Genomic DNA, 19,018 nt, shown 5'->3' on the forward strand with positions numbered 1-19,018 from the left:
AGAACACCACTACTAGATCTGTGTCCTAAAGAGATTTTTTTTTTAATGGAAAAGAATTTATATGTACAAAAATATTTATAGTGACTTTTTTGGTGGTGGCAAAGAACCGGAAACTGAAAGGCTATATCTTAACTGAGGAATGGCTGAACAAGCTGTAGTATATGATTGTAATGGAATACTATTGTGCTGTAAGAAATGATAAGCAGGAAACTTTCAGATAAACCTGGGAAGACTAATAAGAACTGATGCAAAGTCAAGAGAACAGAATCAGGAGAACATTATACATAGTAACAGCAATACTCTATAAAACCGTGAATGACTTAACTATTCTCAGCAATATAATGATCCAAGATAATTCTTTGTATAATTACACATATATAATCCATATCAAACTGCTTGCCTTCTCAAGGAGAAAGAAGGGAAAAAAGGGAAGGAAAGAATTTAGAACACTTTTTTTAAAAATAAAGTATTAAAAAAAATTTTATGTAATTAAGAAAAAAAAATTTTTTTAAGAAAATGTATGTTATGTTACTGTTATTACAGACCTTCCTGATTCCAGGCCCCAGAGTTCAATCTACCATGCCCGTAGCTGCCATTATGTCATGTTGCCTCCAGTAGCTATCTCATACTTAAAAATAGCTCAGATATATGTTTAAGCAGGAGTAAGTAGATAAAAACTATAAAGGTAAGAATCTGGTTCAAGATAAGAAACACCTCTCCAAGATTAACAGAATTGAACACAAATGGGCTAGGATACTTCAGGTTAATCAACTTGTCAGGGATGTTACAAAGGAATTGTTTGGGTAGAATTCTTTCAACTCAGTTGGCAAACTAAAACCTAAATTCAGGGTTCACTGATATAATCAAAAGGCTATCTAGTTTATGGATATTTCCCAAACTGGTACTGACCACATTCCTCTGCTCTTGTAATAAACTATCAAGCCCCTAGCAAGCTGGTTGCAGCTATGAAATGGAAAGGGTTTAAAAGGCTGCAAAGGATATAAATGATAAAAATTAATGTAATATGAAGATATCACATATCCCCTAGGGAACAGTAAAAGACAGTATTTTTCCATCTAAAAGCAACTGCTTATTTCTATCCTTCAGTCTCTATCTCTAACCTAGCCTAATCATCCCATGATTTATTCACTGACCTATGAACCAATTCTAATATTAGGCCATCTGAGCAATCCTTTTTCCACCATTCCGACCATTTGTAACCCTATCTGGGATCACATAGCTAGTGTCTGAGGCCCAGATTTGAACTCCAGCATGCTATCCACAGCCCCAACTAGCTATCCAATTTGTAATGAAAGAATAAATCCAAGAGTTTACCTCTCAGATCTGTGGAGAAGGAATTTGTGACCAAAGAAGAACTGAAATTCATTATTGAACAAAAAGTAGATAATTTTGATTATATAAAGTTAAAAAGTTTTTGTACAAACAAAACTAATGAAGACAAGATTTGAAGGGAAGCAATAAATTGGGAAAATTATTTTTACATTCAAGGGTTCTAATAAAGGCTTTATTTCTAAAATATGTAGAGAATTTATTCAAATTCAAGCCATTCTCCAACTGATAAATGGTTAAAAGATACGAACAATTTTCAGACCAAGAAATTAAAACCATTTCTAGACAAGGTGCTATAAATCACTATTGATCAGAGAAATGCAAATTAAGACAGCTCTGAGATAGCACTACACACCTGTCAGATTGGCTAAGATGACAGGAAAAGATAATGACGAATGTTGGAGATGTATGAAAACTGAGACACTAATATATTGCTGGTAGAACTGTGAACTGATCCAACCATTCTGGAGAGCAATTTGGAACTATGCCCCAAAAGTTACCAAACTGTACATACCCTTTGACCCAGAAAGTGTTTCTATTGGGCTTATATCCCAAAGAGCTCTTAAAGAAGGGAAAGGGACCCACATGTGCAAAAATTTTGTGGCATCTCTTTTTGTAGTGGCTAGAAACTGGAGTGGATGTCCATCAGCTGGAGAATGGCTGAATGAGTTATGGAATATTATTGTTCTATATGAAACAATCAGCAGGATATTTCAGAAAGGTCTGGAGAGACTTATATGAACTGATGCTAAGTGAAATGAGAAGAATGGAGAGATCATTGTTAACGGCAACAAGATTATACAATGATCATGTCTAATGAACATGGTTCTTTTCAATATTGAGATGATTGAGGCCAGTTCCAATGATCTTTTGATGAAGAGAGTCATCTACACCCGGATAGAGGACTGTGCGAACAGTGTGGCTCACAATACAGCATTTTCACTCTTTTTGTTGTTTTTTGCTTGCATTTTATTTTCTTTATCCTTTTTTTCCTTTTTGATCTTTCTTTGTACAGCAAGATAATTGTATAAATATGTATGAATATATTGTAACATATTTTTACCATGCTTAACATATATTGGATTACTTGCCATCTAGGGAAGGAGATGGGGGAAAAATTGGAACATAAGGCTTTGCAAGGGTTAATGATGAAAAATTATCCATGCATATGTTTTGAAAGTTAAAAAGCTTTAATAAAAAAAAATTTTTTAAGTAATCCCCTAAAAAAATAAAATAAAAAGAATAAATCCAAGGAGTCACTTCCTTGACCCAAAAAGTAAAGTATCACATTTAACTGAATAGACTTTTTTTGCCACTGCTAACCTACACAAATTAGTGTCAGAAAGCTAGCTGAAGGTAAAAGTCCTCAATTCATTAGACTTTGGGGTACATTTGAATTCAAGGGCATCCCTCCTTAGATTAAAGGACTCCTTTATCACATAGTCCAGGGAATGGACTATAAAACTCAAACTGACTTCGTTTTTCCCCATCCTAGAGAGAAGAACTGGGAAGGAGAAGGGGAGGGTCTTCACAATAAAGGCCTATAAAGACCACCACTGAAAAAAGCTACTGTTGTAAACCACAGAGGAGCTGACAACCCTAATGAGTTCAATACGGTCTTTGAAGGAAGAACCAAGTATCAGGTATTCATTGGTCTAGAGTTTATTATGAGTGTGTTCCAACTATACCTTTCTCAACACTCCTCTGTTGAACAACATAGTAAATCCATTGTTGTCCCTATATCCAAATAACCACCCAAATCACAGAACTCAAAATAGTCTGGCCCTATATCAAATTACTGATAGCTGAAGATCTGTTGTAATCCCACCTCATCTTCATGTTACACAATCCCTCTCTCTTCAAGAAAAAAGCTCAAGTTACTAACTTCTATAAATCCATTCTGGGCCACCCCCTCAACCCTAACTGTTAGTACTCTTTGTCCCTCCTCAACTACCTTAAATTTGTGTTTTGTATTTCTTGTATGTATTTATTCTCTATATACTTATTACATATGTGTGGATACATGCCTCCTCAATGAAACTTTTGTACTTTCTAACACATTGTGGGCATTTAATAAATGTTTGCAGATAAACTAAATACATGACTAAGAAAGTCCCACTTCTTACTCTTTTAATTATTGTTCAGTCATTGTCAAAGGAGGCAAATGCCCTCTCTCTCCAGTTAATATTTTCCATATTTTCAAAATCCCCATTCCTATATGAAAGAATATCCAGATAAAGAAGTCTTATCACTTGTTTCTGACCCCATCTATCAAAGCTCTCCCCCTCTCCTTACGCCTTCCCAGATGCCTACAAATGTCTAGGATCCCCCATCTTCAAATCAGTCCTCATTTTATTCTCCATCCCCTCCAGCTAGCTCCTAAGTAGCTCCCCTCCTTTTCACAGTCAAACTCCAAGAAGAAATTATTAATTACGCTCTTTGTCTTTACGTCCTCTTCTCATTCACTCTTCCATCCCTAGCAATCTGATTTCCAACCTGATCACTGCCCTTTCCAAAGCATGAGTAAAATCAATTGTCTGGACAAGTTGATCAATCAGAGCTCCTTCTCTAGCTAGCCCTAGTCTCTCCCAAGTTCTAGGAAAAGTGAACTTATCCACAGCATTCAAAACTTCATTTGCTGTAACTGATGCTTCCACATATGGATGGTATGGTGCTGGCTGATGGAGTACCTGGGTTTTCTTGGTGTTGTTAGTCTAATTTAGCACAAGCACAAAAAAATCAATTCATACTTTGATGCATCTCAGCTTTGGTGGGTACACTTAGTGCATTATCATCTGCAAACAAAAAAATCATGCACCAACATTCCATTTTCATTATGGCTTGTAGCCTTTACAAGTTGAAGAATTTATCATCAGTGTGGTTGCCAACTTTGATTCCATATTTGTCCTCAATGAAGGCATTTAAAACGTAGCTGAAAACATAATGCTAAAAACATGGGAGCAAGCATGCAGCTTTGTTTCATTCCACTGATGACTAGGAAAGCTCAAGAACACTATGCATTGTTCAGAACCCAGACAAGCATGTTATCATGAATTGACATCCAGCAGCTCAGTGTTTGGAAGGCTCTGGAGGAGAGTTATTAGACTACCAAACTGAAGGTCTACAGAGCCAATGTGCTGACCTCAATGTTGTATGCCTGTGAAACTTGGACTGTAAACCAGCGCCATGCCAGGAAATTGAACCACTTCCATTTAAATTGTTTTAGGAAGATTCTGAAGATCATCTGGCAGGATAAGATACCAGGTCCTCTCTCAAACTAAAATGCTAAGCATTCCAATTCTATCACAGAGAGCACAAACTCCTTTGGGCTGGCCACGTAGCTCAAATGCCCACTTGCCAAAATATGGAGAGCTCACACAAGGTAAGTACTTACAAGGTGGTCAGAAAAAGTGATATAAGGACACTCTGAAGGTTTCTCTTAAAAACTTTAGAATTCATTGTATGACACAGGAGACACTGGCACAGGACCATCCACCATGGCGTGTCCTTATCAGAAAAGGTGGTGAGCTCTATGAGCAAAGCAGAACTGAATTAGCTCAGATGTACAAAGTTAAAGAAGCTACCCCAAATGTTCATAGGGAATATTTGTGTCCAACCTGTGGCAGAGCATTCCAAGCTTATATTGATCTGATCGGTCATAATCAGACACACTGTAACTCAACTCTAACATAAAGATGTCGTTTTGTCCTCTTTGAGAAGAACGGCCAACAACCAATCTTGAAAAAGAAACAGGTTGGTGGGGAGAGGGTAGATTTCATTCTCTCTCTCTGTCATTTCCGGAAAAATTCTTGTCAAAAGACTTAATCAATTGATCTCTCCCCGAAAGATGGTCATTTAAGAGTTAACCTGGCTTTAAAAAAAAATCAAGATACAGAAGACATGATGTTTGTGACCCAACAACTCTAAGAGAAAGGAATGCCAGGAGCAGAAGAGAAGTCTACAATGTTCATTGACATAATCAATCAGTTAGTTGTCAGTTGTAAGGGTCTATGGAAGATCATGGCAAAGTTTGGTTGCCCAGGGAAGTTTATCAGTATCATACATTAATTTCATGGTAGCAAGCGCGTCCAAGTTCTGGAAAATGAACAATGGTTTTGTGGAACCATCAGTTACAACAAATGAAGAAATTTAGAAAGCTTCAACTAAGTTCAATTATCTTTTCAGGGATGTCCACACAGATGATGAGGTTGAGGCATGCACTGCTAGAGCAAGTTCAATATTTGGAAGGCACTGAAGGAAAGGGTAGGACAGAAGTTTTAGACCAAACTGATGGTTTAAAAAGCCATTGTGCTGAACTCATTATTATATGTCTGTGAAACCTAAATAGTCTATCAGCCCATGATGGGAAAATGAATTGCTTTCATTTGAATTATATTAGGAAGATTCTGACATTGGCACCTGGCAAGATAAAGGTACCAAACACTGAGGTCTTTTCTCAAACTAAACTGCCAAAATTCAAACTCTGCTACAGAGAACTCAATAGCAATGTACTGGTCACATTCAAATTCCAAATGTATGTTTGCCTAAAAGACTAGTTTACAGAGAAATCACAAAGGCAAACAAACGCTCACATGGAGGTCAGAAGTGATAAAAGGACTTCTCTTAAGGTCTTTTTCAACAACTTTGGAATCAATTGTGAGAAAAAAGAGACAGGCTCAGGACTGCATCAAAGATAAATGCTGTGTTCTGTTTGTAAGACCTCAAAGAAACATGAGATATGCACATTTTAGAGATATTTCAGTTCCAAATGTTTACATGGACTATTTGTGCCTGAGCTGTGGTAGAGCCTTCCAAGCTCTTATCTTGCTGCTCCTCTTGAGAAAGAAGGAGAACAACCACCAACTAAGCTCTGGTCCAGCCAGATGTCTCCTAGATAATTCAAACCTGAAAAGTCCAAAACAGAACTCAAAATAACAAACAACCCCATACCTCTTCGGAATTTTTCAATTTCAATTAAATGAATCATTTTCCTTACAATGACCTAGGTTTGCCACCTCAATCATCATCTACTTTTCACTTCATATAACCAATCATTTGCCAAATCTTGTCAGTTCTACCATAACAAAACCCAATTCTCTCCACTCACAGAGCTCTCACCCAAATTCAGGTCTCTCATCACTCCTCACACAAATAATTGGGAAGCCTCTTTAACTGGTCTCCCTCCTTCCTCTCTCTCTTCTCCACCCAGCTGCCAATCTAAATCATGTCAAACTCCAGTAGCTCCCTATACCTCTAGCATCTGAGACAAAAGACTTAGCTTGGCACTTAAAAAGTGCTTCAAAATGAGATCCAAAAGACTTTTCCAACCTTTTTGTTCACTCCTTCCCATAACATATTCTATGACTCAGGAAAGCTTTCTCTGTGCTGGCGGAGTCCACAAGTGTGTTTCATAATCTCAGCTAGACGCTCAATGCAGGAGGGCAATCTTTCCACATCTTCCTAATTAATTCATTTATTATCTTACCACAGCAACTTTATCAAACACTTTCATTCCTCCTCAAATTTTCCATTGCTTCCCAACCATCCCTACCTCCAGCTAAGAACCTTTTCCTATCTTTTCATGGAGGAAAAATGAGGCCACAGAGCTCTCCCTCCTCTCCTTACCTTCATTTCATATCACCCCAATGCCTTGTGCAGTTACCCCTCCTTCAACCTTGTTTCACATGGAGATGAACCTTCTCCTTGAAAATGAATATCTCTGCATGCACAAGGGATCTTATTCCATTACATTTCATCCAATAGATTGCCCCTATCACTCTAATTTATCTTCAATCTCTATCTACAAACATAATTGTCTCCCCCTCATGATGAAAATCCTTTACTTAAGTCTCTTCATCCTTGCTATTATCCTACATTTCTTCTCCCTTTTGTGGCTAAGATCATCTACAATGAGTGCCTCCAGTTTCTTTTCTTTCACTTACCTCTTTGCAAGTTAATAATGATCTCAATTGTCAAATCTAATGTGTCTTTTCTCAGGCCTAATGCTTCTTGACTTCTCTGGAGTCTTTAACATTGTTCACCACCCTCTTCTTTGGATATGCTCTTCTCTTTAAGTTTTTATTTTTTAGGTTTTCTTTTTTTAATCTCCTTATTCTATTGACAACTTCTCCTGTCTCCTTTGAAAGATCTTCATCTACACCAGGATGTTCTGGAGTCTCTTCTCTTCTTCCTCTATACTATATTTCACTATGATCTCATCAGTCTCTATACCTTCATTTATCAGCACTATGAAATGACTCTCAGATTGACTTATACAGTCCAAACCTGTCTCCCAACCTCTTTTCACATCTCCAATGGCTTATTAGACATCGTGAATGACATCTATTAAAAAAAATCTTTGACATTTGCTATTCAATCTGTACAAAGCTGACCTCATTATCTCTCTTCTTCACCTTCCAAACTTTTTTTCTATTACTATAGTCGGGTACCATCACCCTCCCAGTCCCTCAAGCTCCCAATCTAGGTGTCATCCCCAATTCCTCTCTCTCATCCTTCATATTCTTTTTATGTTGCCAAGTTCTGTCATTTCTACTTTCTTAGTATCTCTCAAATATCTTACCCTTTCTCTCCTCTTATACTTTGGCCACCCTGATATAGGCCCTGACTACCTCATACCTGTGCTATTACAATGGTTTATTGCTGGCTCTCCCCCCAAATATCTCTCACTACTGAGCTTCTGCTCAGCTGTAAAACTAAATCTTCTAAAATGAGAGTGACGATATCAAACCCTTCCTCACTCCACTCCTAAATCCCATCAATAAACTAATATTTTTCTTTTGCCTCCAGGATTAAATATAAAATCCTGTTTGGCTTTTAAAATCCTTCCTAAGCCTTTCCCTTCCTACCTTTCCAATCTTGTTATATCTTATTTTTCCCTTCCTCTTTCACTTACTTTGTAATCCAGGGTCTCCTTGCTGTACTTAGAAAAAGATATTCCATAACTTGCTACTCCAGGAATTTTTTCTAGTTGCCCTCCATGCCTAGGATACTTTCCCTCTTCACCACCACTTCCTAGCTTCCTTGACGTCCCAGCTAAAGTCTCTGCTTCTACAGGAAGCCTTTTCCAGTGCCTTCTCTGAAACAACTGCCAATGGATCCATCCATATCCAGTTTGTACACAGATATTTGCATGTTAACTTCCCGAACAAACTGGCAGCTTTCTGAGGGCTATCTCCCTTGTCTTCAAATCCCAATGCTTAGCACAATAGGAACTAAAGAAACACTTATTGACCTCTGTGCTTTTGTTGGTGCTGTATTGAGTTCTAGGCACAGCATTTTAGTAAGGACACAGGTGACAGGCTATAAAAGAACAACCAGAATGACTGAACACCTTGTTTTATGAAGATTCGTGGGAAAAACTCAGGATAATAAGCCTTAGCTTCGTGATTGACACATGATGGGTACTTACATTTTACATGTCTATTGACTTGACTTCCCTGAAAATGAAAAGACTTCATAGATATGAACCCTGTCATTAAGTATTTAAAGATTTTCATGTGGAAAAAAGAAACACAATCTAAGTAACGAAAAAGTTGATTTTGGCTGGATATCAAGGAAGGAAAGATTTCCTAACTCTGAGAGCTGTCTTAAAGTGCAATGGGTTCTTCACTGTAGGGCTGAGGTTGGTTAGCCACTTGTCAATATCATCATAGAGAGGAATCTTGGTCCAATATGAATTGAAATAGATAGCCTCTGAGTTTCTGTGAACTAGTTCCTCCTAGTCCCTCTTCAATTCATATTCTCTTCTGATCTCCTCCCCTCTATCCTCTGAAATCCCTAATCTAACAAACAACTGAGATCTGTCACATTTTCCATTGTTTTGGGTTTTTGGATATCTGGCTCTCTCACCTCTGGCCACTTCAAGTTGTGCCTTCTTTCTTTCCCTTCCTTCTTCCACTTAACTCTTTCCCATTCTCACCAATTTAGATCCAAGAAGAAAAATGAGCCTACATCCTATGCCCTCTTGTTATTTCCAGACTCTCTCTCTTCTCTATTACCATCATTTTGCAATCCCTTCTCCTAAGATTCACTTCTGCCTTTCTAGTTCAGAGGTATCCAATATATAGTCCACAAATATAACAATCAGATTAAAATAAATTGGAAATATTTAATAAAATAAATAAAAGCACAATAAAATATAAGCAATATTGATTACATTTTAAACTAAAATAATATGCAGACCATAGGGATCTTTATTTATTTTGATCTGAGTTTGACAATGTTAATCCAGATCACACTACTTATGGAGTTCAGTTCCCTGAGCACTTCAAGCCTTCCAGTTCAATCTCAACTATTATAACCTACACATAGCTTCCTTTATTCTCCGTCACCCACAGACATGCTCAGACCTTAGACTCACTGTCACCCAAAACTTCTAGATCTGGAAATCTGAAATTCCTTTCCTAATTATCATAAAAACACTCTGTGCCTCATTTCTCCTAAACTTTGTCTTCATTTTCACCATAGTCTATTCCACTCTTCCTCCTTCCTGCCCAGTCTATAGTTAATCATTAACTAATGAGACTCTCCTTGAATCTTAAAGAATCTCACCTTGCATAATCTCCACAGGAGCCTTCTGTTCTTGCTCATAGAATTGCTGAACATTACTTGGAAATCAATAAAACCTTCCAAATGCAAATACCATGGTATGTTACCTGAACTCGAAACCATCATCATTATATTCTTCTCTGATTGACTCTACTTCATTCCTGTACTTCCAAGCCTTTTCCTAAAATTCTCAAATCACTGTTTAACTATCATCACTACATATATGATATACACACACACACCCTTCATCTGTCTCCTGAACAAATTCCTATGGGATATTTCCACAGTATTGTTCTGTTAGTATCTTAAACTTCATAAATTTCTACCATAACCCCAAATTCACCATGCTTCCCCCTTTCACTAAGGGTATTAACATCCATACTCCAGATCACAAAGATAAATTAATCTCAGTCACTTCTGAGTCTTCCCACTGCCTCACTGTTACCAATAACTTGTCATATCTTGTCTATACAATCCTTCTTTCACTCAAATTTCTATTACCCTAATTCCAACTCCAATAACTTCTGATCTAGGCTACTACATAGAATTCTCCTAATTGGTTTCCTGGCTTCCAGTCCCTCTAATTCATCCTTCACAAAGCTGCCAAAATGATATTCCTCTAAAAGCACTAATCTGTCCACATAACTATTATGCTTAAAACAAAAACAATCAGTAATTCCCTATTTATTGTTTCTATAATAAAATATTAATGAAGCCTAGTATTTAAGAACTTCCACTTAGGTTTGGTAGTCATGGAATTGCCAAAATTATTATTAGTCAATCCTTACTTTAGCTCTCCATCTAGCCAGCCTCAGACTTCCCAACATTTGTTTTATCCCAAGGCCTACCATGCACAGGGCCTAACCACATAGGAAAAGCATAGAGCAGAAGACAACAAGATGCATATGAGCATCTCTACCACTGTGTATTTATATCCACTAGCAATAATGACCCTTAAACCCGCTCTACTCAAGTTTAAGGATTCTTGGAACTACCAATATTGTGGGTTGAGTGGATGCTCAGTCCCCCATTTAACCAAACCCCATACCATACATTATTCAATCCAGACATATTTCCTATTGCAGCCGCCAAATGCCTAGCATTTCACCTTTCTCAGAGAACAATAATCAAGTCAACAGTACTATGACTCTTGGAAAGAGTGTGACAATCTACTTCCCTAAAGCTCCATTCAAAATTATAATAGACAGTCTGAATCTCTGAACACTCCTTGCTTCCTCCTATCCTATGCCCTGAATGGGGATAAGCTCAATGCAGGCACTGCCTCCTTTTTTTGTTTGTATCCTCGGTACCTAAATCCAGTTCCTGATACATGAAGTTGCTTAAATGCTTACTGACTAGTTTCCACTGAGATGTCACTTCCTCTGTAAATCCCCCAAAATTCTTAATGTTCTCCCCTCCACCGCAAACTACTTTCTACTTCTTTATCTTAGTCCATAGTACATCTCTCAAAGCTCCCTAGTAGGATGAGGGCTCTTAGAATGTTACTACTTTCCTGTTTTTGGGAACAATTGTATATATCTCAGCTTCTTAAACTGGGGATCTCATAACAATGTGGAAGTCATGAAATTATGATTATCAGTAAATATTTTATTTTTATACCTATTTTATATACCTATATACCCAAGGTCACATAATAATTTCTTGGGCAAAAAGGGAGCTCAAGTAGAAAAAGTTTAAGAAGTCCTGGTATGCTATGTACTTAATGTTTGCAGAATCAAAGAAGGATAAAATATAGATTTTTGAAGACAAGTCCAAGACTACATAATAACCTAAATAAATGTGTCATTTGAATAAAAGAAGTATCTTTTTCTCAGCAGGGCTATTAAGTTGTTTTAATAAATTAAGGTATTAAGAGAAACAGCAGTATACAGTGTAGAATGCATATAGCAATGTAAAATCCCAAAATAAATAATCCTGATTCATAAAATCTGGCTTGGATATTTTTTTCCTAACAAGATAAAATGGCAAGGCTTTTGTTAATAAAAAGGAGGCCTCCATGCCCGAAAGATCTAAGTTTAAGTTTGGTCTCTGCCACTTAAGGGTTATGAAACCCTCACAAATCAAATCACTTAACAGTGTCCAGGTAACTCTCTAAGACTAAACTAGAAAGCAGAAGCCAATGTGCTATGGGAGAAAGAGCTTTTTTTTTTTAAAGAAATAAATCCTTTTTCACTGCAACAATGCAACTCTTTCAATCTCCCCAACAGATTTCCTATCAAACCCCCTACAGCAGCTGCTCCAATCTTCTCTCTCCAAGCCTCCCACACACCTCTGCTTCCCCCTACCCTTTCACCAGATACTTGACTGAGAAAAATATGGCTATTTGCTCCCTATTTCCCCACTCAACATCTTAAAATTCATTCCTTGCTCTAGTTTCAGATAGTAGTCTTTGACATGGCCAGCAGTCTTCAACTGGCATCCTTCATCCCACTCCCACAATTTCCCCCAATCATCCCCTCTCAGAAGTTCATTATCTCATGTACAGGATCCTTCCTCTTTTGGCCTACAAACAACAAGGTTCCTAGATTTGGGGGGCAAAAGCCTTCACATGACTATCTTCACCTCAATTCCAATCTCATCATCTTATCTCTCCTTTTCTAAAAGCAAATGTTTGGGGGAAAAAAAAAAAAAAAACTATATTCCTAGTCTCCACATTAGGTTACCTTTGTAAAGCACTAAAAGGTTTACTCAGGGAGAGAGGATGGTGACAATTCTACGGTAAATTTTGAAATCAAGATTTGAACATAGTAAACAGTGGATATAGTAAACACAATATTTGGTACAGTGGATAGAGTGTTGAACTACAAATATCAGGAAGACTCCATTTCCTGAGTTCGAATCAGGCTTCAGATATTTACTAGCTATATGACTGGACAAATCCCTTAACACAGTTTTCACATTAGTAAAATAAACTGAAAAAGGAAATGGCAAACCAATCCAGTTGTCCCTGCCAAGAACAGCCCAAATGGAATCATGAAAAATCGTTCCCAATTGAAACGACAACTTCTGTAGCTTTTTTAAGCATTCTTGGTGGCTCCAGAGACCTAAGACACACATTTTCATTCTATTCCATTCATATTAATAATGGTGTAGTGTAAAACGTCTTACTGTCAATTACAGTGATCTTCTCCCATTAGAATGTAAGCTACCAGAGGGGGGCATTTATGTTCTCCAGCTTCAGCACAGTGCCTGGCACACAGTGAGAGCTTTAAAAAACGTTTGCTAATGTCATCAATAACCATCTATCTAAGCAAGGCGAGACCCAAATAGCTCCACCATCAGCGCTTCCCTAAGGGGGGCAGCTCGGGACAAGCCCAGCAGAATGGGACCTTGGTAAGGGTCGGGAGTATCAGGGTCAGCCCCTGTCACGGAACAATCGGGAAGGGGCGTGTGTACTGGGGAGGAGGGCCCGCTGAGCCCGGCCAGGTCGGCTCGGCTGCCTCAGTTTCCCCGCCCGCCCGGAGCCCAGCCTCACCGGCGGCGAAGTGCAGCGGGGAGGACTTGCGGCCGGCTAGGTCCTTGGCGTTCACGTTGGCCGCGTCCACGAGCCTCCGCACTCGGGCCACGTCCCCGTTGCGGCAGGCCTCGAGCAGCTCGCGCAGGGCGCCGCTCACCGCCGGCCCCGGCCCTGGACCCGCCTCCGGCGGGCTCTCAGAGGGACTGGGCCCCAGAGAGCCGGGGGACGACGAAGCGGAGGAGGCCGAGGATGAGGATGAGGACGTTGAGGAAGCCGAGGAGGAGCACGAGGACAAGGAGGATACAGAGGCGGCAGAGGCGGCGGCAGACGCCGGACAGGGCCCCGAGCAGGGGCAGGAACTGGGACCGGGTACGGGTCCGGGAACGGGGGCCGCTGCCGCCGAAGCTGGGACCGGGACCGAGGCCGAGGCCGAGGCCGAGCCGCTGCTCTCAACAGGTTCGGGGGAACGCGGCCTCTCAGGCCCGGGCCCAACCCCACCTCCGGCCCCGGGCCCGCCGCCTCCTCCCCCGTCCGCGTCGGGAAGCGCCGAGAGGCTGCCGTGGCGCGGGGAGGCCGCGGGAGACGCGGGCCCGGGGCTCAGCGAGGGCGGCGGCGGCGGGGCCGCTCCAGCGGCACCCGGAGGCAATAGCGGCAGTGGCAATGGTAGAGGCGGCGGCAGCGGAGGCGGTGGCGGTGGCGGGTGGTGGACACCGTGGTGGTTGTGGTGGTGATGCTGAGAGCGACGCGACGCCGCCATCTCCCCACTCCCTCAGCTCGGTCACTGCGGCAACCGGGCCAGCGCCCACCCCCACTTCCGCCCGAGCGGGGCCAATCAGCGTCCGCAGCCACGGAAGCGAGGACGCCGAGGGAAGCAACGGCCGCCACCGCAAGGATTGACGGGAACTGGAGGGCGGGGCCATTGAGGAAAAGTCGAATGGAGAGGACTGCCTATCCGAGGAGGCGGGTTTGATCCCGGGGTAGGAGGACGGAGAGTGAATGACAAGGACCTCCTCCTCGAAAATAGGAGCGGTTAGGAGGCGGAGCTTAGCCCTGTGGGACGAACCTTCCAGGAAGGGAGAGGGAGGGAAGATTAGGGGGCGGAGCTCAACTCTGGAAGAAGTCGTTCCACTAGGGCCGAATGAGTAGAACCCTTTCTTCGAGGAGGCGGGACTTAAGACTTGGAGGACAGAGTCACGGAGGAATGAACAAGAAAGCGAGAACCAGCTCTCAGAGACTGAGGGGAGGCGGAGCTTAGTCCATGCAAGGAGCCATGCAAGAAAGAGAAAAAGGAAGGCCGTCTCTGGGGAGGCGGGTCTTAGCGCTCAGGGGGCGGAGCCACAGAGTGAGTGGGAGAACTGCCTCTCAGACGGGGGAGGAGCTGTGTAAGAAGGACAGATTGGAGAAGGCCAACTTCTGGCAACAGGGGGCTTAACCCTTGAAGGACCGAATGGGGTTGGCTGCCCCCTGAAATATGGGAGAGACCCAGAGCCAGGGATTACCCGAGGGAGGGGTCCGGGAGGTAGCTTCCCAGAGGGCGGGGCTGGAGGAAAAGAGTTGTTGCTGCAAGGACCGCCTCCCTCCCTGCCCAGATTTATTACAGCAAAGCCTTTGGCTTCCCTGCTGTTTCGAGGCCCCCATGTCTTCATTCCTAGAAGGTTGGCTGATCTCTGCCTTCCAAGAACTCCCGCTCTCCCAAGGTGGTTTCTCCTTGCTCCACCTTTCTTTTTGACTTTGACTCTCAGGTCTAGCTCACCTGGATGGGCTGTCCGTCGGGCGGGGGCCAGAATGGAAAGACCCTCGGGTCCCAGTCCTGGGGATTGTAATCCGATCCTTGCTGCTCTTTTGGCCTCTGTGTCCTTATCCCTGCAATGGGGCGGTTGGGCGGGTCGGGATCACCTTCTGCCTCCGAGGCTGACTGCCACTTGATACTCTCCAAACATTTCCTAAAGGTTTTCTGCTATGCAGAGAAGCTGTTCGTAGGGGAAGATGCCGCCTCATATAGATGAGACACAAAACCCATAAGAGTGATAGAGATATCATGTGAGGTCCAAGAGGGGTGAATGACACCTCCTCAGTGGCGGAGAGATCCTGGTGCAGTTTCCTGAGAAGGGAGTCTGAGCAAGGGTCTATAAAAGGGGTCATATGCAATTAAAGGGATGGGCTGGAGGGACCAGAGGTAGAAAACTGGCAAGGATGGATGGTGGTCCAGTTTTCCTGCAGCACAAAATGTGAGCAGTAACCCAAGATTAGTCCAGAGGGCCAGGATGGAACCAGATAGTGTGAAGGAATCTCATAAAGTAGGAAGTTATTGACCTCTGTCATAAAGATACGTAGAGCCACAAGTCCTTTATCACGTTCTCTTCCAAAGTCCCACACTACTTGGTCCTACTCACCCCCAGCCCTCCATCCTCAGCCTCACTCCCCTCAACAATTCTTGAGCTCATGGTTGTTTGCACCAAACTTTCCCCACCCTCTCCATAGTTCCCGTCCATCTTTAAGAAAATGTAGCAGAATGGAAAATCTTTTTTTTCCTATAAGGGAAATTTACTTTTGCATTTCTGAAAAAGTATCAATGAAAAACAAACAATATCTTGCTATGGGTTACAGTCCAGTATTTAATGATAAGGTTGATAAGGAAATGAATTGTGCTTTGAGGACTTTAAAAAATTACAGTTAGCATTAACATTAATAAAACTTGACCTGAAGACACACAGAGTTTACTTTTTCTATGCGTTCTTTATATCTCTATAAAATAATTTGAACCTATCAATGAAGTGAAAGAACCAATGTGCACCATAGAATTTCAACATTTAAAAGTGAAATGTCAATGTGGGAAAACAGTTTATAAAACTGAAAACACTTTATATGAACTAATAAAACTTGATGTAGTATCAATGACTAACTTAGGTAAGAGTTGCCTATGAAAAATGTGCTGCATTCAGTTAGCACCAAAATGACAGAAATTAATATGAAAGAACTAAAACAATTGAAAATGAAAATTTATATACTATACATATATATATATAATACAGACTAGATGAATATGGCTGTCTTTATACATTCAGATCTTTAAGTTCCAAGGGATCCTGAAAGTGATCTTTTCTACACCATTAAAATATCTTCTTTCTTGAAGCTGGGAATCAGCTGAAACTTTATATAAAAAGCATTTCCCCCCTATTTCCTAAATAAGCATAAATTTTTCCTTCAAGTTATTCTACAGAAATCCTGAAAAAGCAGACATTCTAAGAATTGAACAACTTCTAAATTAAACCTTTATCATATATGAAAAGTTCTAATGGGTTTAATCTTCCTATTTAAACAATAGTCCCAAAACTAAAATCCTATTTTCATTTAGGAATTTTAGGATGTCCCCACTACTAACAATCTAGATGATAAAAAAATACTTTGGGGAGTAAATAATTTAACCAATTAATCACTTCCTATTGGGGGATGACCACACTATTTTGTCCACTGATTCAACCCACAGTGCTGCTGATGAAATATGGCATTGCATAATTTTGAAAAACTTTAAACACACTGCAGGGCAAGTTTCATTACACAATAACATTCTCAACTTGGATAACTTATTTTGTTCCCATGTTTGGAATATGCCTCTTCTCTTACTAGTTTTTGTCTCAACTGATTAATTTTTCTCCAAGACCAGATCGTTTTCTTTTGATTTAGAACCTTCCATAACTTGACTTCCATTTTCAGATTTGGCCCCTTTCTCACTTTCCTCCTGGGTCTCAGAAAGCGACTCCTCCTCTTTCCGACCCTCTACTATCACCTGGGGATTATTTTTTCTTCTGCAGAGTCACTTTCGTTTGACTTGAGATTCTCCTTTTGTGTGTCTCCAAACTCCAATTTTGCCTTGTTTCCATTTCTTGTGCATCCTGGCCAGGGTTTGGCTGAACCCCTCTTTGTTAGTTTTGACCATTTCCTGAAGGTTGTATTTTCTGAACAACATGTAATCTTTGACAACACTCAGGCAGCAGACAGCCTTAATGATTTCTACCACCATGGTATACTGGGGATTACTAAAATCGATTTTATTTTCAGGATTGAGGCAGCCCACTATGCCTGCTAATTCTTTAATAACTTCTCTGCTCTTGTGACTATCATTTCTTTTTTTTTCCTTTTTCTTTTTTTAATTTTAACCCATGCCAGGGTAATTTTTTATAGCATTATCCCTTGCATTCACTTCTGTTCCGATTTTTTCCCTCCCTCCCTCAGATGGCAAGCAGTCTTTTACATGTTAAATAGGTTACAGTATATCCTAGATACAATATATGTGTGCAGAACCGAACAGTTCTCTTGTTGCACAGGGAGAATTGGATTCAGAAGGTATAAATAACCTGGGAAGAAAAACAAAAATGCAGGCAGTTTATATTCATTTCCCAGTATTCTTTCTTTGGGTGTAGCTGCTTCTGTCCATCCTTGATCAATTGAAACTGAATTAGCTCTCTTTATGGAAGAGATCCACTTCCATCAGAATACATCCTCAAACAGTATCATTGTTGAGTTATATAATGATCTCCTGGTTCTGCTCATTTCACTTAGCATCAGTTGTGACTATCATTTCGCACTTTGTAAATGATCTGGAATATCCCTTTATCTGGGGCTTCAAACCAAGATTCCAAGAAAGTTTCGGCATATTTTTTCATATCTTCTAAGAAAGCGTTGCATGTTCCAGACATGGGCAGCATGTGCAGAATAACCCGCATTTTCTTCTTGCTTGTATACATGTCCTTTAGGATAGGATGCACAAGTTTCTCAGGTTCTATGCCAAGTGCTCTAACAGAGACTACATTATTTGCTCCACTTTCCAACGATTGGAATCGTCTTCCTCTCAGCCATAGAAGCCTGAATCTCACGGACTTCTTTCTTCAAAGCAGCTTTTGCGTTATCTTCCTCCTCACTTCCAGATGGTTGCTTATCCTTGTCTATAAACTTCTCAGGCCGTCCTCGTGCTTGTTGAGAAGGCTGTAAGGCCTCCATGCACTGGAGCTCATGCCCATTGGAAGTAATGAGGCTGCCCTGAAGTTCCAAACCACATGCTCTTTCTTTGGGGCAGGAGGCAGAATTAGAAAAAGGCATTACTGTCCCGGTTCTACTTCATACTAGATAGGTGACCTGACCTGGGACAAGTCAGCAATAATCAGAAATTTAGAATTGGAGGGACAGAAATAACACTCATATTGGCCCTGTCTGTAGCTTATTTGTATATCATCTCTCCCTCCTTCCCTTTAGAGAGTAAGGTACTTGAGAGCAGGATCCTCTCCCTCCTTCCCTTTAGAGAGTAAGCTACTTGAGAGCAGGATCCTCTCCCTCCTTCCCTTTAGAGAGTAAGGTACTTGAGAGCAGGATCCTCTCCCTCCTTCCCTTTAGAGAGTAAGCTACTTGAGAGCAGGATCCTCTCCCTCCTTCCCTTTAGAGAGTAAGCTACTTGAGAGCAGGATCCTCTCCCTCCTTCCCTTTAGAGAGTAAGCTACTTGAGAGCAGGATCCATCTTTTGCCTTTCTTCCAGTCCCTATTGTTTAGCACTGTGCCTTACACATAATAGGCTTAATAAATGTTGGTTGACAAATTTATACAGCGTAAAGTAGTTTGCAAATCTCTTTG

At 40.9% G+C, this 19,018-nt stretch overlaps 1 protein-coding gene and 1 pseudogene across 2 annotated transcripts in view; both read right to left on the bottom strand.

The window, feature by feature from the left end:
- The window catches only part of TNKS (tankyrase), a 236,336-nt gene extending 222,129 nt beyond the window's left edge, over positions 1-14,207 (bottom strand). Inside the window, exon 1 of one of the 2 annotated variants that reach the window (XM_051963916.1) lies at positions 13,415-14,207. In XM_051963916.1, coding sequence (XP_051819876.1) covers positions 13,415-14,153 — 739 coding nt within the window. In that variant the 5' untranslated portion in view covers positions 14,154-14,207. The remainder of the gene's footprint in view (positions 1-13,414) is intronic. The other variant, XM_051963917.1, reaches the window with a different exon arrangement.
- Positions 14,208-17,039: 2,832 nt separating this feature from the next.
- LOC127541490 (THUMP domain-containing protein 1-like) lies at positions 17,040-18,493 on the bottom strand (annotated as a pseudogene).
- Positions 18,494-19,018: the final 525 nt, after the last annotated feature.

The sequence above is a fragment of the Antechinus flavipes genome, chromosome 6, assembly GCF_016432865.1.
Source record: "Antechinus flavipes isolate AdamAnt ecotype Samford, QLD, Australia chromosome 6, AdamAnt_v2, whole genome shotgun sequence".
Lineage (NCBI taxonomy): Eukaryota > Metazoa > Chordata > Mammalia > Dasyuromorphia > Dasyuridae > Antechinus > Antechinus flavipes.